Source organism: Perca fluviatilis, chromosome 13, assembly GCF_010015445.1.
Source record: "Perca fluviatilis chromosome 13, GENO_Pfluv_1.0, whole genome shotgun sequence".
NCBI lineage: Eukaryota > Metazoa > Chordata > Actinopteri > Perciformes > Percidae > Perca > Perca fluviatilis.
This window is the reverse complement of record NC_053124.1, coordinates 31466907-31486555: the sequence shown is the minus strand read 5'-3', so window position 1 is coordinate 31486555 and position 19649 is coordinate 31466907. Positions and strand designations below refer to the sequence as shown.

Genomic DNA, 19649 nt, shown 5'->3' with positions numbered 1-19649 from the left:
GAGATGAGACGTACAGGATGACCTAAATTGAGGACAGCTACACTCGTTATTGTAATTGAAATGATAAGTTAAAGTCCAACTTTACTACTTTATCAAACCGTATGAATGTATCCCAGCCCAGGAGTGTGTGTGTGTGTGGGTGTGTCCCAGCCCAGGATAGGAAATTAACTAACAATGTAAAGATCAACAAGCCACTGACACATATGTTAAAATTTGATTCATTCAATAAATTATTTTTTGTCTTAATTCCACCAGCCATTTTGATATTATACCAATATTTGCAGCATCCTGAGCCTTTTTGGTAAGGTCACTAAGAAAACTCAGCCTAGAGTCGTTTTATTCTCCCCAAAACAAGTTTCCTTTTTATTTTTAAAGAACTATACAAAAAAAAACTTTCTCCATCTCCTGCAACTTCATTGCAACAAACATAGAAAAGACATCGCAACTTTTATCGCAATTTTCTACAAAAGCTCCCGCAAAATCAGGCATTTTGGGCCGCAACAATCTCAAAACAAGGCCGCAAAATCCTGGAGGGACTGTCAAACTCTTGTCTCAGAAAGTAGCCACCTGGAACGGCCATTATGGCTAACTGCATAGTGATGTACATCCTGGGCAACTTACAGGCCGTTTCTTTACACCTGTGAGGCTGCGGATGGTTTTCCATTCAGTGTGATGTGTTTGTGCTAGAGACGCACTAACAAACTGCCTTCAACTTTCTTAATTGCAAGAATGAAATGACACAATACACACAGTGCAGTTTTAATGGAGACTCCAGTTGTACTAATTGCCTTTATTTTGAAAGGAACAGGTGACACTTTTAATATTTAAATACTGTTTAGTAATAAGCTTTAAAAAATATATATTATTTCCATTGTGGGAAATAGAAATTAGACATGTTCCCATTAAAGTATTGTGTGTTTAATGAGGAAGTACTGTCTTACTTTTAAAAAGCAATATGAACATATACACGTCTGCTGGCTTTACTTCCTGTTTTGCTTCTGGTCTGCAGGTAGGCATGTTCTTCACTCTGTCTACCTTTAGTGTTTTCGCTGTCAATGTGACAGCTATGCTACTTTTTAACAAGTTTTTTTTATGTTGATCTTTTAACATGTCGGTGCTACTTTTTCATTGAAGATGAGTTTGTTGAGGAAGATTGTGAAGCTAGAGGTGTGCTGTGGAGGCCATGTTGGCTAGCTAGCATGTTACTAAGTGACTTTGTTCATGTATAAACACAGCATTCATACAAGGAAGACCCTGTGAAAGCTTTGTTTCTCTACAACTACAGGTATGTGGATTTCTGCATGGCTATTTTTTTGTTTTTGTTTTACTCTATAAAAGATTGTTTATCCTTTTTTAATATTGGTGAACATTACTTCCTCTTCTGGGTTTTGCTGGGATTGTCCATCGAGAACAAACATCCATAAATATACTTAGAAATCATAGTCGCCGCAGAACTTGCTGGAGAATCTTCATGTTTTTTTCAGCATCAAAGTATCAATGGGTACACTGCAAACAGGAGTTGCTAACAGCTAATTCAGCATACTTTCAATGGAGACAGTTTGCCAAAATGTAAACACACATAGGCTAAAAACCCTACCCTATTGAAATACAACAGCAGTGTAACTAGTTCAATTACTTTGTCAAAGCAATGTAACTTATTACATTGAATCACTTTGTGATTAATTTTTTCAAAATTTCTAAGGAATGTTTTCAACTGTTAACCATTTTCAATTGTTTAAACCTGGCAGTGTTAACCTTACAGCAGTTGGTTTGTTAGCATTTAAATGTTTTTACAGGTTTTATGTGAATATAGTTTAGACTTGAGAACATCTGGAAGTTTTTAGAGCTGCAAAGATTAAGCCATTTGGTCAGTAAACAGTTTGGTCACCGTAAAGCCCTAAAAAGTCAGCCAAAAAGTCTTAGCCATCATAGAGTTTAGCAAATCAATGATTAATTTTTTTTTTTTACAACAATCTGTTACACAGCCTGAATATGTAAACTATCTGGTTCTGTGGCAATTTCTGAGCCTCACAGTCGGCAAATCTGCCAAATTCTGCTTTGAGTGTCACACAACTAAAGTCTGTAAAACAGTTTCCCGTTATTTTGGTTTGGCTCACATCTAGGCGGGCCAAAATCTATTGTGAACGTAAATTGATATGCGGGCCGGATCAAAATTTGCAAGGGGCCGCATTTGGCCCGCGGGCCTTGAGTTTGACACATGTGAATTAGATGGTCACTTCTGTTGTCGCTCATTTCCGTCCGTGTTGTAGCTTTTGCATTTCTGTTGAACCACCACTGTAGACTTTTTGATACATTTTCACAGATTCTACGCTTATGAGAATACTTTGATTAGTTGGTGGAACTAATTACACATGAATGAGCACATATTTGTGAAAGAACAAAGGTTTTTTTGCTAAGAATCAACTCAAAAAATGACACAATGTAGGTTTAAACTTGGCAGTGTTAACCTTACAGCAGTACTCAACACGGACTACTGTCAAACTACCTTTTTAAAATCACATGAATTAAGAGTAATTTAACTGACGCGCCTGCAGATGTTTCCTGAGGTTGGCCATCGACGCTAGCATAGCATTTTGACCGCTGGGAAACATTCTTTGCATTGCACCGTTATGGTCGAACCCCTTTCAGATCTTTGGTATTAAATGTTTTATTTTTTCATATTTCCAGCAATGGAATGCGTTTTGTCAGGCATGTGGCGCTGCAAATTCAAACAGGAGAACCAATGGAAGGCATTAGAATAGCTATCAAACTTCATGAAACGGCTGTGACTGGAAATGGCAAAAGAAGACATTGTGCGCACGAAGAACCTGCAAAGCAAACAAAATTAATATTACTCAACATATAGCCTAGCTTTTCTTTACAGAAAATATTAAGATTTAACAACCCCAATGTAATCATATACATTTCCATAGGTAACTGTAATTGAATGACACATTGTACCCCTGCAACTGTAGCGCTGTTACACGTAACTAGTTACTCCCCAAAACTGCTTCCTTCTCAGCTCCTTTATCCTGATCTCTCCTCCTCTATCCTCCTCTTCTAGCTTTACTCAGCGCCTTGTCCTCCTCCATCATCCCCCCTATTTCCCTCCAAACCATCTCCTCTCCCACCTCTCCACCACTTTCTCTCATTTCCTTCCTTCAAAATCTCTCAGCTGAATCTCTCCTGCATCCTAAATCCCCCTCCATCTCTTCCTCTTCCTCCTCTTCCTCTTCTACCTCTCCACAGCGTGTGTCGGCGTGCGTCATCGTGGGCGTTTGGTCAGGCACTGCGCTCCCTGCATTCAATCTTTTTAATATTTTTACGTCTGATAATAGTAGGAGCCTCTGAAGTAGTGTTCCTGCGTAGGAAGAGAGAATCAATAAGGCTTTATTCAGCTTGTGTGTGTGTGTGTGTGTGTGTGTGTGTGTGTGTGCTTGTGCATGTGCGTAGGAAATATTCCTATGTGTGTTTGCAGCTCTTTGACGGATTACGAGTGTTTGTGCGTGTGTGTTTGCACGTGTGTGTGTGTGTGTGTGTGTGTAATTAGGAAATATTTCTGTGCGTATGTATTTGCGGCTCTGTGACGGACTGTGTGTGTGTGTGTGATTTGAATTTTGATGTGAAATAATCGTGGCAAGCTGGGAGTTGAGAGGAGCTGTGTGGCCAGGTCATGTTTGTAAATGAGAAGTTGTTCTCAAACAGTTTACCTGGATAAATAAAGGTTAAAAAAAAAAAAAAAAAAAAAAAAGATTAGGAAATATTCCTGTGTGTGTTTGCGGATCTGTGGCGGACTGCGAGTGTTTGAGTGTAATTTGAATTTTGATGTGAAATAATTGTGGCGAGCTGCGAGCTGAGAGGAGCTTCTGCAGGACTTGAATGGTTGATTATGAAGGATTGGGTGTTTCTGTATGCAGCTTGTTTATGAAGCCACAGACAGTCCTTCCAGAAAAATGCGTTTTTTTGTGATTGTTGCGGGCAAAAATCCTTGATTATGCGGCACGTTTTCTTAAAAAATGAGATGGAATATGCGGGATATTTATGCAATTTTATGCGATGAAATTGCGGGAACTTGCAAAAACTGCGGTTTGATGAAAAATAGAAAAAAAAGTGATTTCCCCCAACACCCTGCTTTTCTTTTTAACTTTATTTCAAAAAATAGTTTACAGATATTCAGTCATCGCAATATGTAAACAAATAACATACAATAATATAATATGAAAGTAAAAATAAAACTTTCAAAAATCGTTAATAATATAGACAGCAGGAGCACTTAAAGAAAGAAATTTCAGATAATATCAGATATTAAGATAGCTTTCTTATTGGATACCAACTTAAGAGACTCAAAGTCCATGTCAAATTCAACCTCCCAACACCTGCTTTTCGATGAAATTTACGTCACGTAATTACATCACTTCATAACGTTCCCATGGCAACAGGGGAAAATGGCTGCTCTTGTGTGAAGTAAACGCAACATCTTTCAACTTTCTGCTAAGATATATATGTGACTTTTTTGCAACGAAAATGCGGGGATTATGAAATCATGCAAGCCCCGCATATTTTGCGCGGAAATCGGCAATTAATGCGGCGAAAGTGCGGCGTATTTGAAAAAATGCGGCCCCCGCATAAATATGCGGACTTTGGCTGATTATGCATTGAATTATGCGATCGCATAATCGCGTTTTTCTGGAGGGACTGCACAGATCTCTTGATGAAATATATCAGCTTTAATGGATTGTTATGGAATCTGATTTGAAAATTTCATTACTAAGCTGTTCCAGGAATTTTAATTAAAAACAAACTACTCTTCATTACAGTTTTTATCAATTGCTAAAACACAATTTTGCAAACTAGGCTGGTTTCATGAAAATACTTAACACAATTCACCAATTGGCCAATTAGCTCATGTAGCGTCATTTTGATTGGCAGTGTTTTGAAATGGCAAACACTTTATGTCAGATTGTTGTGTCTTATGCAGAGAACCGTGTTCAGTGCCACTTTGAATTGCAGAATGTGTGTAAAGCAGAAAATGTGTTTAGACTTTTGGAGATTTGAGAAGAGGTTTTGCTCTCTGTGTGTCAGTTTAAATAATTGTGCTATGCATGTCATTTTAGTGTGTTAGCAATTGGAAAAAAAAAAACTGTAATGAAAGGAATAACTATATTGTGGGAATTTCAAAATAAAGGTGCATCTTAAAGAGGACGATATGTACCAATATTTTCACTTTGTATCGATAATATTGGATCGTTGAGGATTGAATCGATTGATTCCGATCGATAGACTCTTAGGCACTAGTGTACTTCCTGATTTTTTGAAGGGTGTGATTTTATGTCAACAAATTACAAGATGGAAAAAGGAAAGAGAAACATTTCTGGTGATGTGGGGGAAAATCACAACGTGTCCAAAACATACAAAACATGTTTGGTGCAGACTCAAAGTAGTGAGATCAGCAACCCTTACAGCAGTTTTAGTTTGCATTCAAATGTTTCACAGGTTTTATATGAATATAGTTTAGACATGAGAACATTTGGAAGTTTCTAGAGCTGAAAAGATGAATCCATTAGTTCTCAACTGTGAATTGAATCGCCAACTATTTTGAGAATTACCTACTTTGCGAGATTTGGAACAATTTGCGGTGTCAGACTGCATAGACGGTCACTTCAGTTGTCGCTCCTTTTTGTGCTCTTGTATTTGTGTTGTGGCTCTTGTATTTATGTTGTGGCTTTTGTATTTGTGTTGTGGCTCTTTTATTTGTGTTGTGGCTCTTTTATTTGTGTTGTGGCTTTTGTATTTGTGTTGTGGCTTTTGTATTTGTACTTGTGTTATGGCTCTTGTGTTTGTGTTGTGGCTTTTGTATTTGTGTTGTGGCTCTTGTGTTTGTGTTGGGGCTTTTGTATTTGTGTTGTGGCTCTTGCGTTTGTGTTGTGGCTTTTGTATTTTTGTTGTGGCTCTTGTGTTTGTGTTGTGGCTTTTTTATTTGTATTTGTGTTATGGCTCTTGTGTTTGTGTTGTGGCTTTGTATTTGTGTTGTGGCTCTTGTGTTTGTGTTGGGGCTTTTGTATTTGTGTTGTGGCTCTTGGGTTTGTGTTGTGGCTTTTGTATTTGTACTTGTGTTGTGGCTCTTGTATTTGTGTTGTGGCTTTTGTATTTGTGTTGTGGCTCTTGTATTTGTGTTGCGGCTCTTGTATTTGTGTTGCGGCTCTTGTATTTGTGTTGTGGCTCTTGTATTTGTGTTGCGGCTCTTGTACTGACACCGTAGATTTACGGTTTCAGTCATTTACAAAAGAAAAGAAAAGAATTCTCTGACTCCACCTTGATAAATGTGAACATGTTCTAGTTTCTTCTCTCCTCTGTGACAGTGAACTGAATATCTTTGAGTTGTGGACAGAACAAGACATTTGAGGACGTCATCTTGGGCTTTGGGAAACACTGATCCACATCCAAACCACTAATCGATTTAATCGAGAAAAACAACCAACGACAGATGAATCGACAATGAAAAAAAATCGTTAGTTGCAGCCCTAGATGTTTCATTGCTGCTGGCCGTCATTTGTTTTTTCCTTTGGTGTGTTTTTCTTTTCAGTTACTTTGTTAATAGAAAAGAAATGTCAGGAAACACGTTTCCCCCATCTGGAATTAAACTGGGGACCTTGCAGTTAGTTAGGTACAGCCTCCTGCTGTTTGTTTTAGAGTGTGCCGGGCTAAACCTGGATTGACGTCTACATTTTTACCCAAACTTCGATAAAAGACTGATATTTTCTTTCAACTAACACAAAACACCTCTGAGTGTTTTTCGTGATGTGTTGCGCCAGTTGATATCACGATGGGGATTACTGTTTTTCTCAAATCGATTTGGCACATTTTCTAAAAAAAAAACTTTAAATTTTCAAAACTCTAAGTACAATCCTCACACCGCGTGGTACATTCAGCACATCACTCGATGTGACCTGCAAAAGGGGATTACTCAATCACAAGAATTAACTCCTGTTTCAAATGTAAATAAATCCATCAATCAACAAAAGGTTCCTTTATCATGCCTTGGACCAAGACAGTGAAAATGCAACAACAAAAAAATTTCATTTCAAAATTTTCATAGTTACTCTTGTAATATTGTCCAGTTGCTAGTCTCGCTTTGCCAGACCATCCAAATGCTGCGAAGCGGAGGAAGGTCTGGCTAGTCCACACAGCATTCCGTGATGGAAGAAAAACATGCTCTGGTTTATTGGAATTTCTTTAAACCAATCACAATCCTCATGGGTGGGGCTAAGCGTCGGACGGAGCCACTGCAAAATAGCCTCTGGAAGGAATTTGTTTTGGTGGAACGTGTGTACGTTCAAAAGGTTGTTTTAGTCATGCAACAGAAAACTCAGATTGGACAGATAGTCTAGCTAGTTGTCTGGATTTACCCTGCAGAGATCTGAGACGCAGTTAACCATAGTCCTCATGAATCCACCGGAGTTTAGAACGCCAACTCAAAAAAAGCAGAAGGTAACGGAAAATACATGCATCCGGTGGAATTTCCTGTGGCACCCGAGCAATCCCCGAAGTGGAATGTCAAGGATATAGACTATCCGGTTGCTAACATTGTATATTTAGGCAGCAGAATAGCATTGAGGTCAGTCGTGGCACAAACTATACTCTCATTTTATGTACACAGCAAATACATTTTATGAGGTTTTTTAATATTAATGTGAGTTCCCCCCCAGCCTGCCTATGGTCCCCCAGTGGCTAGAAATGGTGATAGGTGTAAACCGAACCCTGGGTATCCTGCTCTGCCTTTGAGAAAATGAAAGCTCAGATGGGCCAATCAGGAATCTTCTCCTTATGAGGTCATAAGGGGCAAAGTTACCTTCCCTTTCTCTGCTTTGCCCGCCCAGAGAATTTGGCCCACCCATGAGAGAGAGACATCATGGCTTTCAAACGAGCAAAGTGGCAGTTGGTCAAGGCCACACCCCCACCCTCCACATTTTCAATGCAGGACTTTTACTTGTAACAGAGTATTCTTACAGTGTGGTGTTAGTACTTTTACTTTAGTAAAGGTTCTGAATACTTCTTCCATCGCCGGTGGTATCCTCACCTGTTACCTTTTTGAGTTAGGCTGCTCTAAATTATGAGGAAATTGAATTGCTCCCCATCTAGCCTATGTCTATCCATCTGACAACTTTTACAACAATACCCCATACCTATTATGTACCTAATATATCTGTGACAGGTTATTGTTATGTTTGGGTGCTCTATTTTGCATGTAGGGATTTATCCAGCGAACGTGTACATCTGCATTCGAGAGTAATCCAACGGCAAATGAATGCAAACTATTTTTGATCTGCAAGGCTTACTCGATGCATTTTGTGCCAAAGCAACGACAAATGGCAATAGTCATGTGAACAGCTGACCTAATGTTCATATAAATAGTCCTATAGTTTGAGGAAGTTTAATAGTCATTCGACGATTTTGCCAAAGCGATTGAGGAAAAACTGTAAAAATAAAAAAATACATAAAATAAAAACATACATTGTGCAGCCCCAGTTGCAGAATGCATGGACATTCTGCAACTGGGACTCACCTGTATCCGGTGACTCATCCACACTTTTCAAACAGCTGAAACTCTGCGGGAAAATATTTAAACCCAATGTGGGTGAACTGGGGACATTCCTATAAAGCTTATAGGCTGTATCCTTTAGCTATTAAACACACTATCATGGAGCGACTTTGACTTGGACCGTTTCCGCCTTTTAAATCCAGCCACATCCATTCCGTCTCTATTAAGCCACAATCAGCTGCAGCTCCTAAAGAGCTTCTGTCTGGGGACACTATTACCTGCAGTAAGTAACGGGCGGAGGCAGATAACGATTATGGAGCCTCCATCATTTCTCCTTCTTCCCTGCACAAGGCACAGGTGCGGAGAGCTCAGTGGATGGAGGGTTTACTTTGGGTCAAACGTCTTTCCGTCACTGTCTTGGCTGCATGCTGCATCGCGTCGATAATTGATGGAGCCATATTGATATCCCGCTCGCTCGCGATGAAGGAAAATCACCTCCATTTGCTGTTAATGGTTCCGAGTGGAGACGGGGCACTCCCCGCAGCTGCACAGACAGCGGAGTTTAAAATGAATCTCGAAATGAAATGGCACGGAGAAGAATTGCAGGTTACGAAGCAGGATTTCGGTCAACAATTCAAGCGAGGAGCAAGGTTGTGTAAAAGCCAAGCAGAAAGCGCTGTCCTTCCAGAAGTTCTACCCTCATTTTTCTCATTACTTTTTTATTTTTTTATTGGAAAAGCTGCTAGAACAATAAACACGATAAACAAGACAAATCCACAAGTCTGAGCTAAACGGCTCCTGTAGTCAGGTGTGCTATGCAATAGGGTTAGCTGACTGTACGACATGACGAAATAAGCAATGTGCTAGCCTAGAAATCTAGACGCACCCTAGCAGCAGCGAATGTAATTTGCAGCCTGGGGTCGTCTAGCAACTCTCCGTTGGCTTGCGAGCTGGAAAAACCTAACTCTGGTCAGGCCAATCACATCGTATATAGAGTCAGTGGGCGGGCTTAACATAATGACAGCAGAGTTGCGACGGTTCCGCGTGAATTCCCTGCTACTTGGAAACAAAGAAGATGGCTGCTGCTGCTGGCGAACAGCGGTCTTTGGAATCGGCTTTGGCCGCGACTCTGAAAGACTTGGAGTTCAGCTTTTCTTTGAGAAAAGAACAAAGAACGGCACTGAAGTCATTCTTAAAAAAAGGAAGATGAGTTTTGCCGACCGGATACGGCAAAAGTTGAATCTATCAACTAGTGTTGCTCTGGTTGGTTGTAGCGCTATCCTATTACGTGCAGAGGGAATTTGAAAGACAAGTCTTTATCCCGCCCCTCGGATTGAGCCCTGCCAATGGTGAGTTCCCAGACCCAACACCTTGATGTGGGTCTGGCTCGTCAGGCTAGCCATGTGCGATAACGTTGTTGAATATCATGCTATTGCTCGCGATAAATAAAACAGATATTGAAGTGTAGTCAGTTCTGCATTTCTGCTGCTTTCACTATTCTGCTAAAATACAACAAATTGCTTGTTGAATCTTAAAACAACTGAAAGGAAAACAATTCCCAACATTTATTGAACAAATTGGAACATTGAATTATTAACTTTTCTTGCTCCCTCCCCAGACACATCTGACCAATAACGTTCTTGCGGGATTTGTAGGGATGCATTTTTGATTTGCTTGTATTTCTTTCGGAATGTACAAATGACATGTGGGAACTTTTTTTACGATCAGGGCAGTCTCTGAAAATTCACGTTGTTATAAAATTCTATTCCCCCCCAAATTATGGAGGATAGAGCGGAACCTTTAAAGCCGAAATTGGTGGATGGTTCGGACATGAAAATGACATTAGATTTAGATGTTTTCAAAAGGTCTGCTTCAGAGTTCAGAAGGGGGGAAGAAAAGGGATCAAATGTGATGTTCGGCGTTGATTTATCTTTTTACCGTGACAACCTAATGCATCCGTTATGGCGAGTCGCGTAGGTATTAAGACAGGTTGAGTTATTCAAAGGGATCCGTATAAATGTGAAGGGGCTGTAATGTTTGCTGACTCGTGTTGGAAGCAGACGCATGTTGACTGATGGGTTCAGTAGTGCTGAAGCGGCGAACGACGCCCGCGAAGCCCTCTCTGCTCCGTGATGAATTGTGTCATTTTACCGGTTGAGCGTTTGCATAAATGTTCTGTGCAGAGATTTTTTTATTTTTTTTTATTGCTCTCTAAATTATTGTCGTGTGTTATGATTTTTATTCGACTCGTTCCAAATACCTTTTTACAACCTGGCATTCATACAGTTACATCTTTACTTTTTCATATTAACGGCTAAATGTGTTTAGTGCAGCAGTTTGTGTGTCAAGATCTACAGTATATACAAATTACATATTGTGTTTAAAGAGCCCCTATTATGCTTTATTGGATTTTCCTGTTTTTTTGTGCATGTTATACATGTATGAAGTACAAAAAGCACATTTCACTCCAAATGGAGCCCTCTCTCCCACAGATGGCACTTTTTTTCTCAACTGTCTGAAAGACCTCGTCCACATTCCTGTTTTGAAATTCGTCAATTAGTGATGTCACTGATTGCGAAAGCCAGCCCACTTTTTCATAGCTTCTGCCCATTGGTGCTGCCCGAGCAAGCATAGCCCGTCCAGTAGCTTGTTTGAATTTGGTCGACCAATCACAGAATAGAGTGGACCAGCTGTGTCCAATCAGAGCAGACTGGGCTGTCCGGGAAGGGCGGGCCAAGAGCTCAGACGGAGACTGTTTTAAGTGGAGTCACTGCAGCAATGGGCACTATGAGAAACATTATATGTTTCTTTTGAACATCGTACGTAACCTATTCTAGTAGTCGCCTAGATTACAAATATGACGCTGAAAAAGAGTATAAAATAGGGGCTCTTTAAATGCAGTTCTTTTATCCGACTGTATGCAAAGTTATTTCCTGTCACCCTTTGATAGCCACAAGTACCCAGTAGCTAGGGCTGGGCATCGTTACAATGAATTAGGAGACCAGTACCCTTGAAGTGGTCCCAATCCCAATAGAGTACTTTATTTGAAATAATCCTTCTGCATTTTATGCATTAGTTTTTTTATCAGCTGCCACAGGCGTGCAGCGAAGCCATACTTTCGACTGCTTTTGGTGGCACGCTGAACTCCCATCTCCGTCAAATACGCCGTGCTCGACTTCACCTCACCACAGGCTGTGCGGGGTGTAGCTGCTGCCGGAGTAGCTCCCAAAAGATATACATAGTATATAGATAACATGTTTGTAACAAACATCCAATATGAGCAGATTAGAGTGAGTTAATAGAGATGTATTTTACAAAAACAACATAATCTGTGCTGCATCACTTTTACCCCCCAAAATGTATCTGCTGATGCAAAAAAAGGAGAGCTGTGTGTGATTGAATTTGTACGAGAGGCGGTTGGCGAATGTGAAATGGATGCACAGTCTGTTTGAACCGAGCACCATAAATTACAGTGTTAGAATTCAAATCCGTGAAATGTTCCGCAGCGTTGACAAACGGCGTGGAAGGCGTTTGGCTCAGAGATAGATTTGTTTTTCCGTCGCCTGCGCCGTGAAGTCGTGTCCGTTCCTACAGAAACCGCATCACCGCCCCGTGATAGAGGCATCTATCACACCGCATGTCTGCCCGTACATGAGCGCATCAGCATTGTGTACCTGTAGATGTATGAATCTGCCTGCGTGCTCCGTGTGAATCGCAGCAGCTCACCTCTCTAAATATGGACGCCCTGACCTTTTCATGAAACGCACCCAGAGGCTCTGATCTCTTATCGATTCTGCCTCTTAAGTGCACTTCAGTTATGAGGGGAGATGGAGATGAAGAGGCTTCAGAATATGAGTGTAAAGTAAAAGCAGGTGCAGCTCAATATATGGAAAGTTGTCCACATTAGAGTGTTGATCAGGTAGAAAAGAGCCCCCCGGTGTGAACCACAGCAGCGTTTAATGAGCCGGGGCTCCCTCGCACTTTCACGCCGGCTACACACTGGATGCGTTTCTGTTGTGTGTCAGTTGCGTGGCGTTTTCTATGTCTTTGCACACCAGAAACGTGTCTGCACGGCGCTGCTGCTGCTGCTAGCCTTGTCTGTACACATGTATGTTTCCCATTGATTTACTGCACTCAAGCAGTAGTATGCTTCATGTTAAACATAAATATATACTGATCTGATTACAGCAAAGACAACCTCGGCAGTACTGACGGCAAAATAGGCTACAGAATATTTCCTTCTGTATTGACAGATGCAATATTTGAGAATCGATCAATTATTTATTATTTTTTGTAAATTACATTTATATTTGCATTTATGTCAAAACCTAGAGACTTTCAAACATCAAAATGTCATTTATTAAATGTATTTGTGTCAAAATGACATATAAACATGTTTTCCTCTTCTATTTTGCCTGGAAACGCTTCCAACACGCTTGCGTGTCGCGTGAAAAATAGGCCTCGGTCCTATTTCTGGCATGCACGCGTTTTCAGCACGGCTCGAGCCACGCCTGAGACGGGCGTGTCACGCAGGAAGTGTGTAAGCTCTAACCTGTTAACATGGGAGCCAAAATAAAAACGGACACGCTACGCAGCTGACACGAACGCTCACACCACGCGTGTCCAGTGTGTAGCCGGCCTTATACGAAATATGTTTCGTTATACCAGCCAAATTTAATTTGTACTGGCATTTGGCGGGTTGGCGTGTGTCAATTTAAAGCCCCGAGCGCACCCCATATGTTCTCCCAATGCGACACGTGTTCGCTATCTTCAGTCTCTCAGCCAATCAGAGCAGAGAGAAAAAAACTGAAGCTAAAGCACGTCTGAGAGTAGGGCTGTGCAATTAATCCAATTTTAATTGCGATTATGAATGAATGAATCGAGAAAAAATGGGGGATGTTTGGGCGTTAACATACAGGACTTTCAAGCCAGAGAGCGCAGTTCGCTTCCCGGGGAGAACTAAAGCCTTTCACCATTCCTTAAGAATGTTTCAATCCAAACCACGATCTTTTCCCCAATCTCAACTGGTTGTTTTGGCGCCTAAACTAAACTGTTGTCGCGGCAAAACTGTCATATTTTTTGTAGACTAAATTTAACCGTAATGTTCGCCGAAACGACCCGCAGCTCACGCTGCTTTGTACCCAGCTCAAAGTCACCTATTTTTTTGGTAACTGAACCACCAACTACCGCTGACACAACGGAGATCTGTAGCCGGCGTCACAAAGCTCTGTAGCGGCTTAAACAACAGGCAACTGCCGCTGGCCGCCACGTGACCAGGCCGGCGGTCCCCCCCTTATTTTGTAGGCTATCATACGTTTTGGTGTGCATACATTTTCGTACAATATCACACGGACCCGTTAATGAGAACGCGTTGGAGGAGCAGTTAACCATAGTCCTCATGAATCCAACCGGAGTTTAAAATGCCAACACAAAGAAAGCGCAAGGTAATGGACATCCGGCTGAAATGAGTGAAATCTGGCAGAATTCCTGGCGGTAACTGAGCAATCCCGGAAGTGGAACGTCGTGGATATAGACTACCCCTACCATACAGGAACAAGTCATGTAGGCTATGATTATTGCATAAGGTTTATCTTGGGCGTGCGGCATTTAACTGTGTTGGGCACCGAGAAACACAAATAGGCGCTTATTAAACTAAGCAGACAGTTGGTCTGGAAAGACTAACTTACATTAAATTACTTACTAAGTAAATTAATTACTAATGGCAAGCAGAAAGACTTTGTTAAACTTTGGGAACCATATATGAATATAATTAAAGATGGAAAGGTGGGCTCTACCTGAAAGAAAATTGTAGATTATGATGGAAAATATTTATTTTATTTATATTTTACTTTAGATTGGTGCAAGGTAATCAGGGTATATGTGTGTGAGTATGTGTGTCTGGGTAATGTGAATATGTGTAGTCTTAAATTGTATTGTTACTGTATGTTTTACTGTTGGGTTGTTCTAAGAAAATGACAAACATATTGTGGAAAAAAACAACTAAGCAGACAGTTTACAACACTGCACACTTTGTTTTTTATTCTGAGTGTGTCTGGAGAAAGATTAAAAACTCAGCACCACGTGGCCGGGTTGGTTCGGTGGGTAGAGCAGGCGCACATATACTGAGAGGTTTATGCCTCGACGCAGAGGTTCAGGGTTCGAGTCCGACTTGTGATGATCCGACTGCATGTCTTCCCCCTCTCTCTCTCCCCTTTCTCACCTAGCTGTCCTATCCATTGAAGGCGGAAAAGCCCCAAAAAAAAAATCTGAAAAAAAAAACTCAGCAGCACAATGTTTACTTGGATCAGTCCCTCCAGAAAACCGCCTCTCGTACGCTATCGCATAATTCAATGCGTAATCAGCCAAAGTCCGCATATTTATGCGGGGGACCGCATTTTTTGAAATCCGCTGCACTTTCGCTGCATAAATTGCCGATTTCCACGCAAAATATAGGCGGGGCTTGCATGATTTCATAATCCCCGCATTTTCATTGCAAAAAAGTCACATATATCTTAGCTGTTGCCATGGTAACGTTATGAAGTGACGTAATTACGTGACGTGAACATCATCGGAAAGCAGGGTGAATCACTTTTTTTTCTCTCCTTTTCATCAAACCGCAGTTTTTGCAAGTTCCCGCAAATTTTGCAAGTTCCCGCAATTTCATCGGATAAAATTGCATAAATATTAGGGGTGTGCATTGGCACTGCCCTCACAATTCGATTCGATTACGATTCACCAGGTAACGATTCGATTCAATTCGATTCTACGATGCATTGCGATGCATCAAAATTCTACTGCACACAACAAGGCACATTTTTCATCAGTCATGAGGCAATACAAGCAGTCAGATATTGAACAACAGATTTTATTGGCTGCTATGTGTGTATTATCACTCTCCTGTATCTTTGACATAAATGTCATTAAATAAAATAAAATTGAATGGTACAGGGTATTGGATATGGCATTTCAAACCTGAAAAAGAAAACATAAATCACTGCTTTCAGTGCTTTGAATGAGAAATGTTTCTATTCTCTCTGCTTTAGAACCATTTGAAATTAGAGCAATAACAGCCAACATTTTCCAGCAAAAGTGTTTTTTTACACACAGTAAAATAGCAGCTCTAAGACAGGGCACTTCCTGAACTCCTGTGCAAATATTAATCAGTCACACTATTGTAACAACAACCACCCAGGCACCCAGCAATAAAAATATTTAGTGCAACACACAGTAACCACTTATTACTGTGAAACTTTTTTCAAGTAGTACAAGTCAAGTGCAACTATTCTTAACAAAACAGCAGCTTAGCAGCTTTAAGACAATGACAATTATATACCTGATCCTACCAATCACATCAGCTGCATACAACAAAATATCAAGATGTGAAATACATTGTAATGTAAACCAAAAATAAAGTGTGTAGGCTTAGCCTACTACCAAATTTGTGCAAACAACGTCTTCCGTCTGAATTTAACATCACCATCATCAACAATCCGTTTCAGAGTGAGGAAATATATAGTTTGACCTAAGCCTACATCATAACTTCTCACTGTTCAGCATTTGGGAATTTCAAGGTTCTTGTGTAAGAACACAAGCTGATCGACATGGTCTGGTTTGAGAGCGCTTCTTTTTGCAGTGATAACATCTCCTGCAGTGGAGAACACTCTCTCTGCTGACACGCTTGTCCCTGGGATGCACAAGTATCTATTTGCCAACCTAGAGAGGAGAGGAAATGTGCCCTTATGGCGATGCCACCAGTCCAAGGGATCCTCAGAGAGAGGCACAGCTGGGGATCTACAGTACAAGTCCATTTCCTCCTCAGCACTGGCATCGGCGGTCTTACTTTGTACTGCAGGTTCACTGATGTCATTGAAAGCAGGTCCCAGCAAAAGGCCCTTCTTTTGGGAGCGGAGGGGCCTGCTGAGTCTGAAACATTGTCATTCACGGACAGCAACTCTTCCATGGTTACTGAACTTCCTGTTCCGCCAGGCGCTTCATCTGATTCTGTCCTACGTCTCCTCTCTTACTGTGTTTGAACAAATAAATAAGAGCAAAAAACAGCAGTTAGCAACACTTTCTCAGCCAATGCAGCTCACATGACAACAGATAACTTCTCAGTCTTAACATTTTACTGACTATGTAGCTGCTCGTTTAACATTACATTGTTATTACAATTGAATTGAAAGTTATTCCATTCCAAGTTTTACAAGTAAAAATTAAATTACCTTCAGGGATGCAGCCTCTGAAGTCACTCCTGCAGAGACATCCAATCTCTCCTCCTCTGTCAGGAAAGGTAACCCCTTAAAGCGAGGATCCAGGGCGGAGGATGTATGAAGGATCTTCTTCTCTGCCCCACTGTTGTACCTCTTAAGGAGATCTGTTTTGATGGCATTCTTCACATCGCGGATCAGTGGTTGGTCTCCAATAGTGTCTGACATGCTCTGGAGGAGTTGGGCATATACTGGTGCAATGAGGCTGACTGTAGGACTGCTCTCCTCTGACATAAAAACAGTGGCATCCTTCACTGGTTTTAATGTCTTCACTACTTCCTCCACGTTAGCCAGATCTGCTCTGCTGAGAGTGACAATGTCACTTTCATCTACATTTAGGGCAGGTGACAGCAGGGTGGCATGCACTGCAGCTTGCAGTTGCAAAAACCTCTCCATCATATCATGAGCACTATTCCACCTTGTGGCGACATCCGTTATCAGTTTAAGTGGACTTGTCAGTTTAAGAACAACTCTCTGCTTTTCTTCAAACAGGTGCTTTGCCTTTGTGCTGCGGTGGAAGTATGCGGAGATACGTCGGACTCTGCCCAGAAGTCTGGAGACCGTCGGTAGCTTAAGCGCCTGCTGTGCAGCGAGGTTCAACGTATGCGCGAAGCATTTAACATGAGGGACCTTCCCAATTTCAGCAGCACTTATCATATTAGCGGCATTGTCCGTCACCAGCACAACACTTTTATCTGTTAGCTGCCATTCCTCCACAACATCCAAGAGTAGCCCTGCCATATGAGCACCAGTGTGGCTCTCATAAACTGCTCTCGTCTGCAGCACATGTGATACAATCTGCCAATCCTCGCTAATATAATGTGCCGTTATGGTTACATAGGACTCTGTAGTGACCGAAGTCCAGGCGTCACTTGTAATGGCTACACGACTGGCTTTACACATTGATTCCATTACCTTTGCTTTGGTTTCTTTGTACAATGTGGGAAGCGCAGAATCAGTGAAGGTAGCTCTTGTCGGTAGCTTATATCAATTGTTTTAAGCATGTGGCGAAACCCCGCATTTTCTACCACAGAATAGGGTCGTAGATCCTTCGCTATGAAACATGCCACCGATCGTGTGATCCTCTTTGCTCTCTCGGAGTTGTGTGGCAACGTTGACACTAGCGACTCGTCAATTCTTGGCTGGGATGTGTCGACTTTTTGTGTTGTTGTTGTTGAAGCCAACTCAGGATGCCAACGATCAACATGGTTGGTGAAGTTATTTGTATTGCCAACGTGCTTGATTTTAGTGTGGCAGATTTTACACACCGCGTAAGTCTTGTCTAGTTTCCCATCAACTTCGTAGAATCCGAAATGTGCCCAGATGTCCGCTTTCCAAACTTTGGGTGCGTTTTTAATTACCCATCTATCGCGGTGATCTCCCTCCGCCTCAGCCATCTTGATTGTTGTTGTTATGCCCCCGGAAGTAATTGAAACTTCACAACTTTATTGTCCACTCAAGGCCAGAAAATCAACAGTGACATAATCGATTATGGCACTTTCCCCGCACCGATGCTGAATCGTGCATGCCCCGCCGAATCGATTATTGTTGACACCACTAATAAATATCCCGCATATTCCATCGCATTTTTTAAGAAAACGTGCTGCGTAATCAAGGATTTTTGCCCGCAACAATCACAAAACAACTCTCCAGGATCACATTAAATGTACTTCCCATGCAGACGTAACTCTAAGGATTCAAGCATGCAAACCGTACATCTGATCATTTTCTGCTTAAAAAAGAAAAGCTTAATTTTATATGTTATTATAAACATACTCTGTTTCCAAATTGCGGGAATGAAACAGAAAAAGTACACATAATGGTCTTGAGTTTCTACAAAAGGGCAGTACGGTTCCTTTTCAAAGGCTCAAGCAGACCAGCTACTCTTAAACTGTTCCTCCAACTTTTCAGATAATTGTCTGAGGACAATCGATACTAACTAGCAGTGAAGAATGAGCTGTGATTATTCAGATGCGGCAGAGTCTCCACAGACGTTCAGGCTGCGGGTCAGTATGTTACCCATGGCAACGATAAAAAAAAAAAAAAATCCATTACCGGCAGTGCTGCTGATGCTTCCAATCTGCAGCCTGCGGTTTCACCAAAACAGAAGCCAAACGAGGAGAGAGCGCCACGTGACTCGGGTCTTTTATCACTGGCAGAGCGTTTTGGACTTTAAATCATAGGAAGTAACAGCGGACTGTGATTACAGGCTCCCAGGGGGATTGTGGGTATTTTGCCGGGGCACAGTGTGCTAATGAACAGGAATCCGAGCTTTGAGAGGAACTGCTTCAACAGCTCACTGGCAGACACACACACACACACATGCTGGTATATAGTGTTGCAACTGACGTATCTTTTACAATTCTTTCTTTTCGTCAGTGAAAACAACATTCCGTATAAAAAAAAACGGAGACTTCCAGACACGATACTAAAGCCAGTGTTGTGCAAGCGCTAGCTCACAGTTCAGGTCACACGGATTCAAATGAACTACTTCACGTTCAGTTCATAATTGTGAGTGTTGAACTAAGTGTAGCGGTGTGATATGTACGATCGGGGGTCTTCACAGGGACAGCGATCGGATGCTCTAGCCCAGGGCTGTCAAACTCAATTTCACTAAGGGGCCACACTGGAAATGACGATCACAATAAGGGCCAGACATGTTATGTTTATTGACATGCTTTTAATTAACAAAAAAAGTAAATTCACTTTGTATTATTGCATGTCTCATATAGCTTTCTCTTTTTCTTGGTCGACATAAAAGCCTAAAAAAAGTTTCTTAGTCATCGTAGAATTTAGCAAGTCGTGAAAAACAAAGATTACATTTTTAAAAGCAGCTGGACATT

At 41.3% G+C, this 19649-nt stretch overlaps 2 protein-coding genes across 5 annotated transcripts in view; one reads left to right on the top strand and one right to left on the bottom strand.

The window, feature by feature from the left end:
• Positions 1–19649, top strand: part of LOC120571680 (glutamate receptor ionotropic, kainate 5-like) — a 309529-nt gene that overhangs the window by 21243 nt on the left and 268637 nt on the right. Inside the window, exon 1 of one of the 4 annotated variants that reach the window (XM_039820747.1) lies at positions 1264–1285. The exons of the other annotated variants lie outside the window; for them this stretch is intronic. The gene's annotated coding sequence lies outside the window, so the exon portion shown is untranslated. Of the gene's footprint in view, positions 1–1263; positions 1286–19649 lie in introns of those variants that run through there. 4 annotated transcript variants of the gene reach the window in all.
• LOC120571681 (E3 SUMO-protein ligase ZBED1-like) lies at positions 15389–18431 on the bottom strand. Its single transcript, XM_039820749.1, has 2 exons — positions 16762–18431; positions 15389–16562 (listed from the first exon to the last, which is right to left on the bottom strand). Exons 1-2 carry the CDS (start codon positions 17716–17718, stop codon positions 16560–16562), a joined length of 960 nt encoding a protein of 319 aa, XP_039676683.1. The 5' UTR covers positions 17719–18431; the 3' UTR covers positions 15389–16559.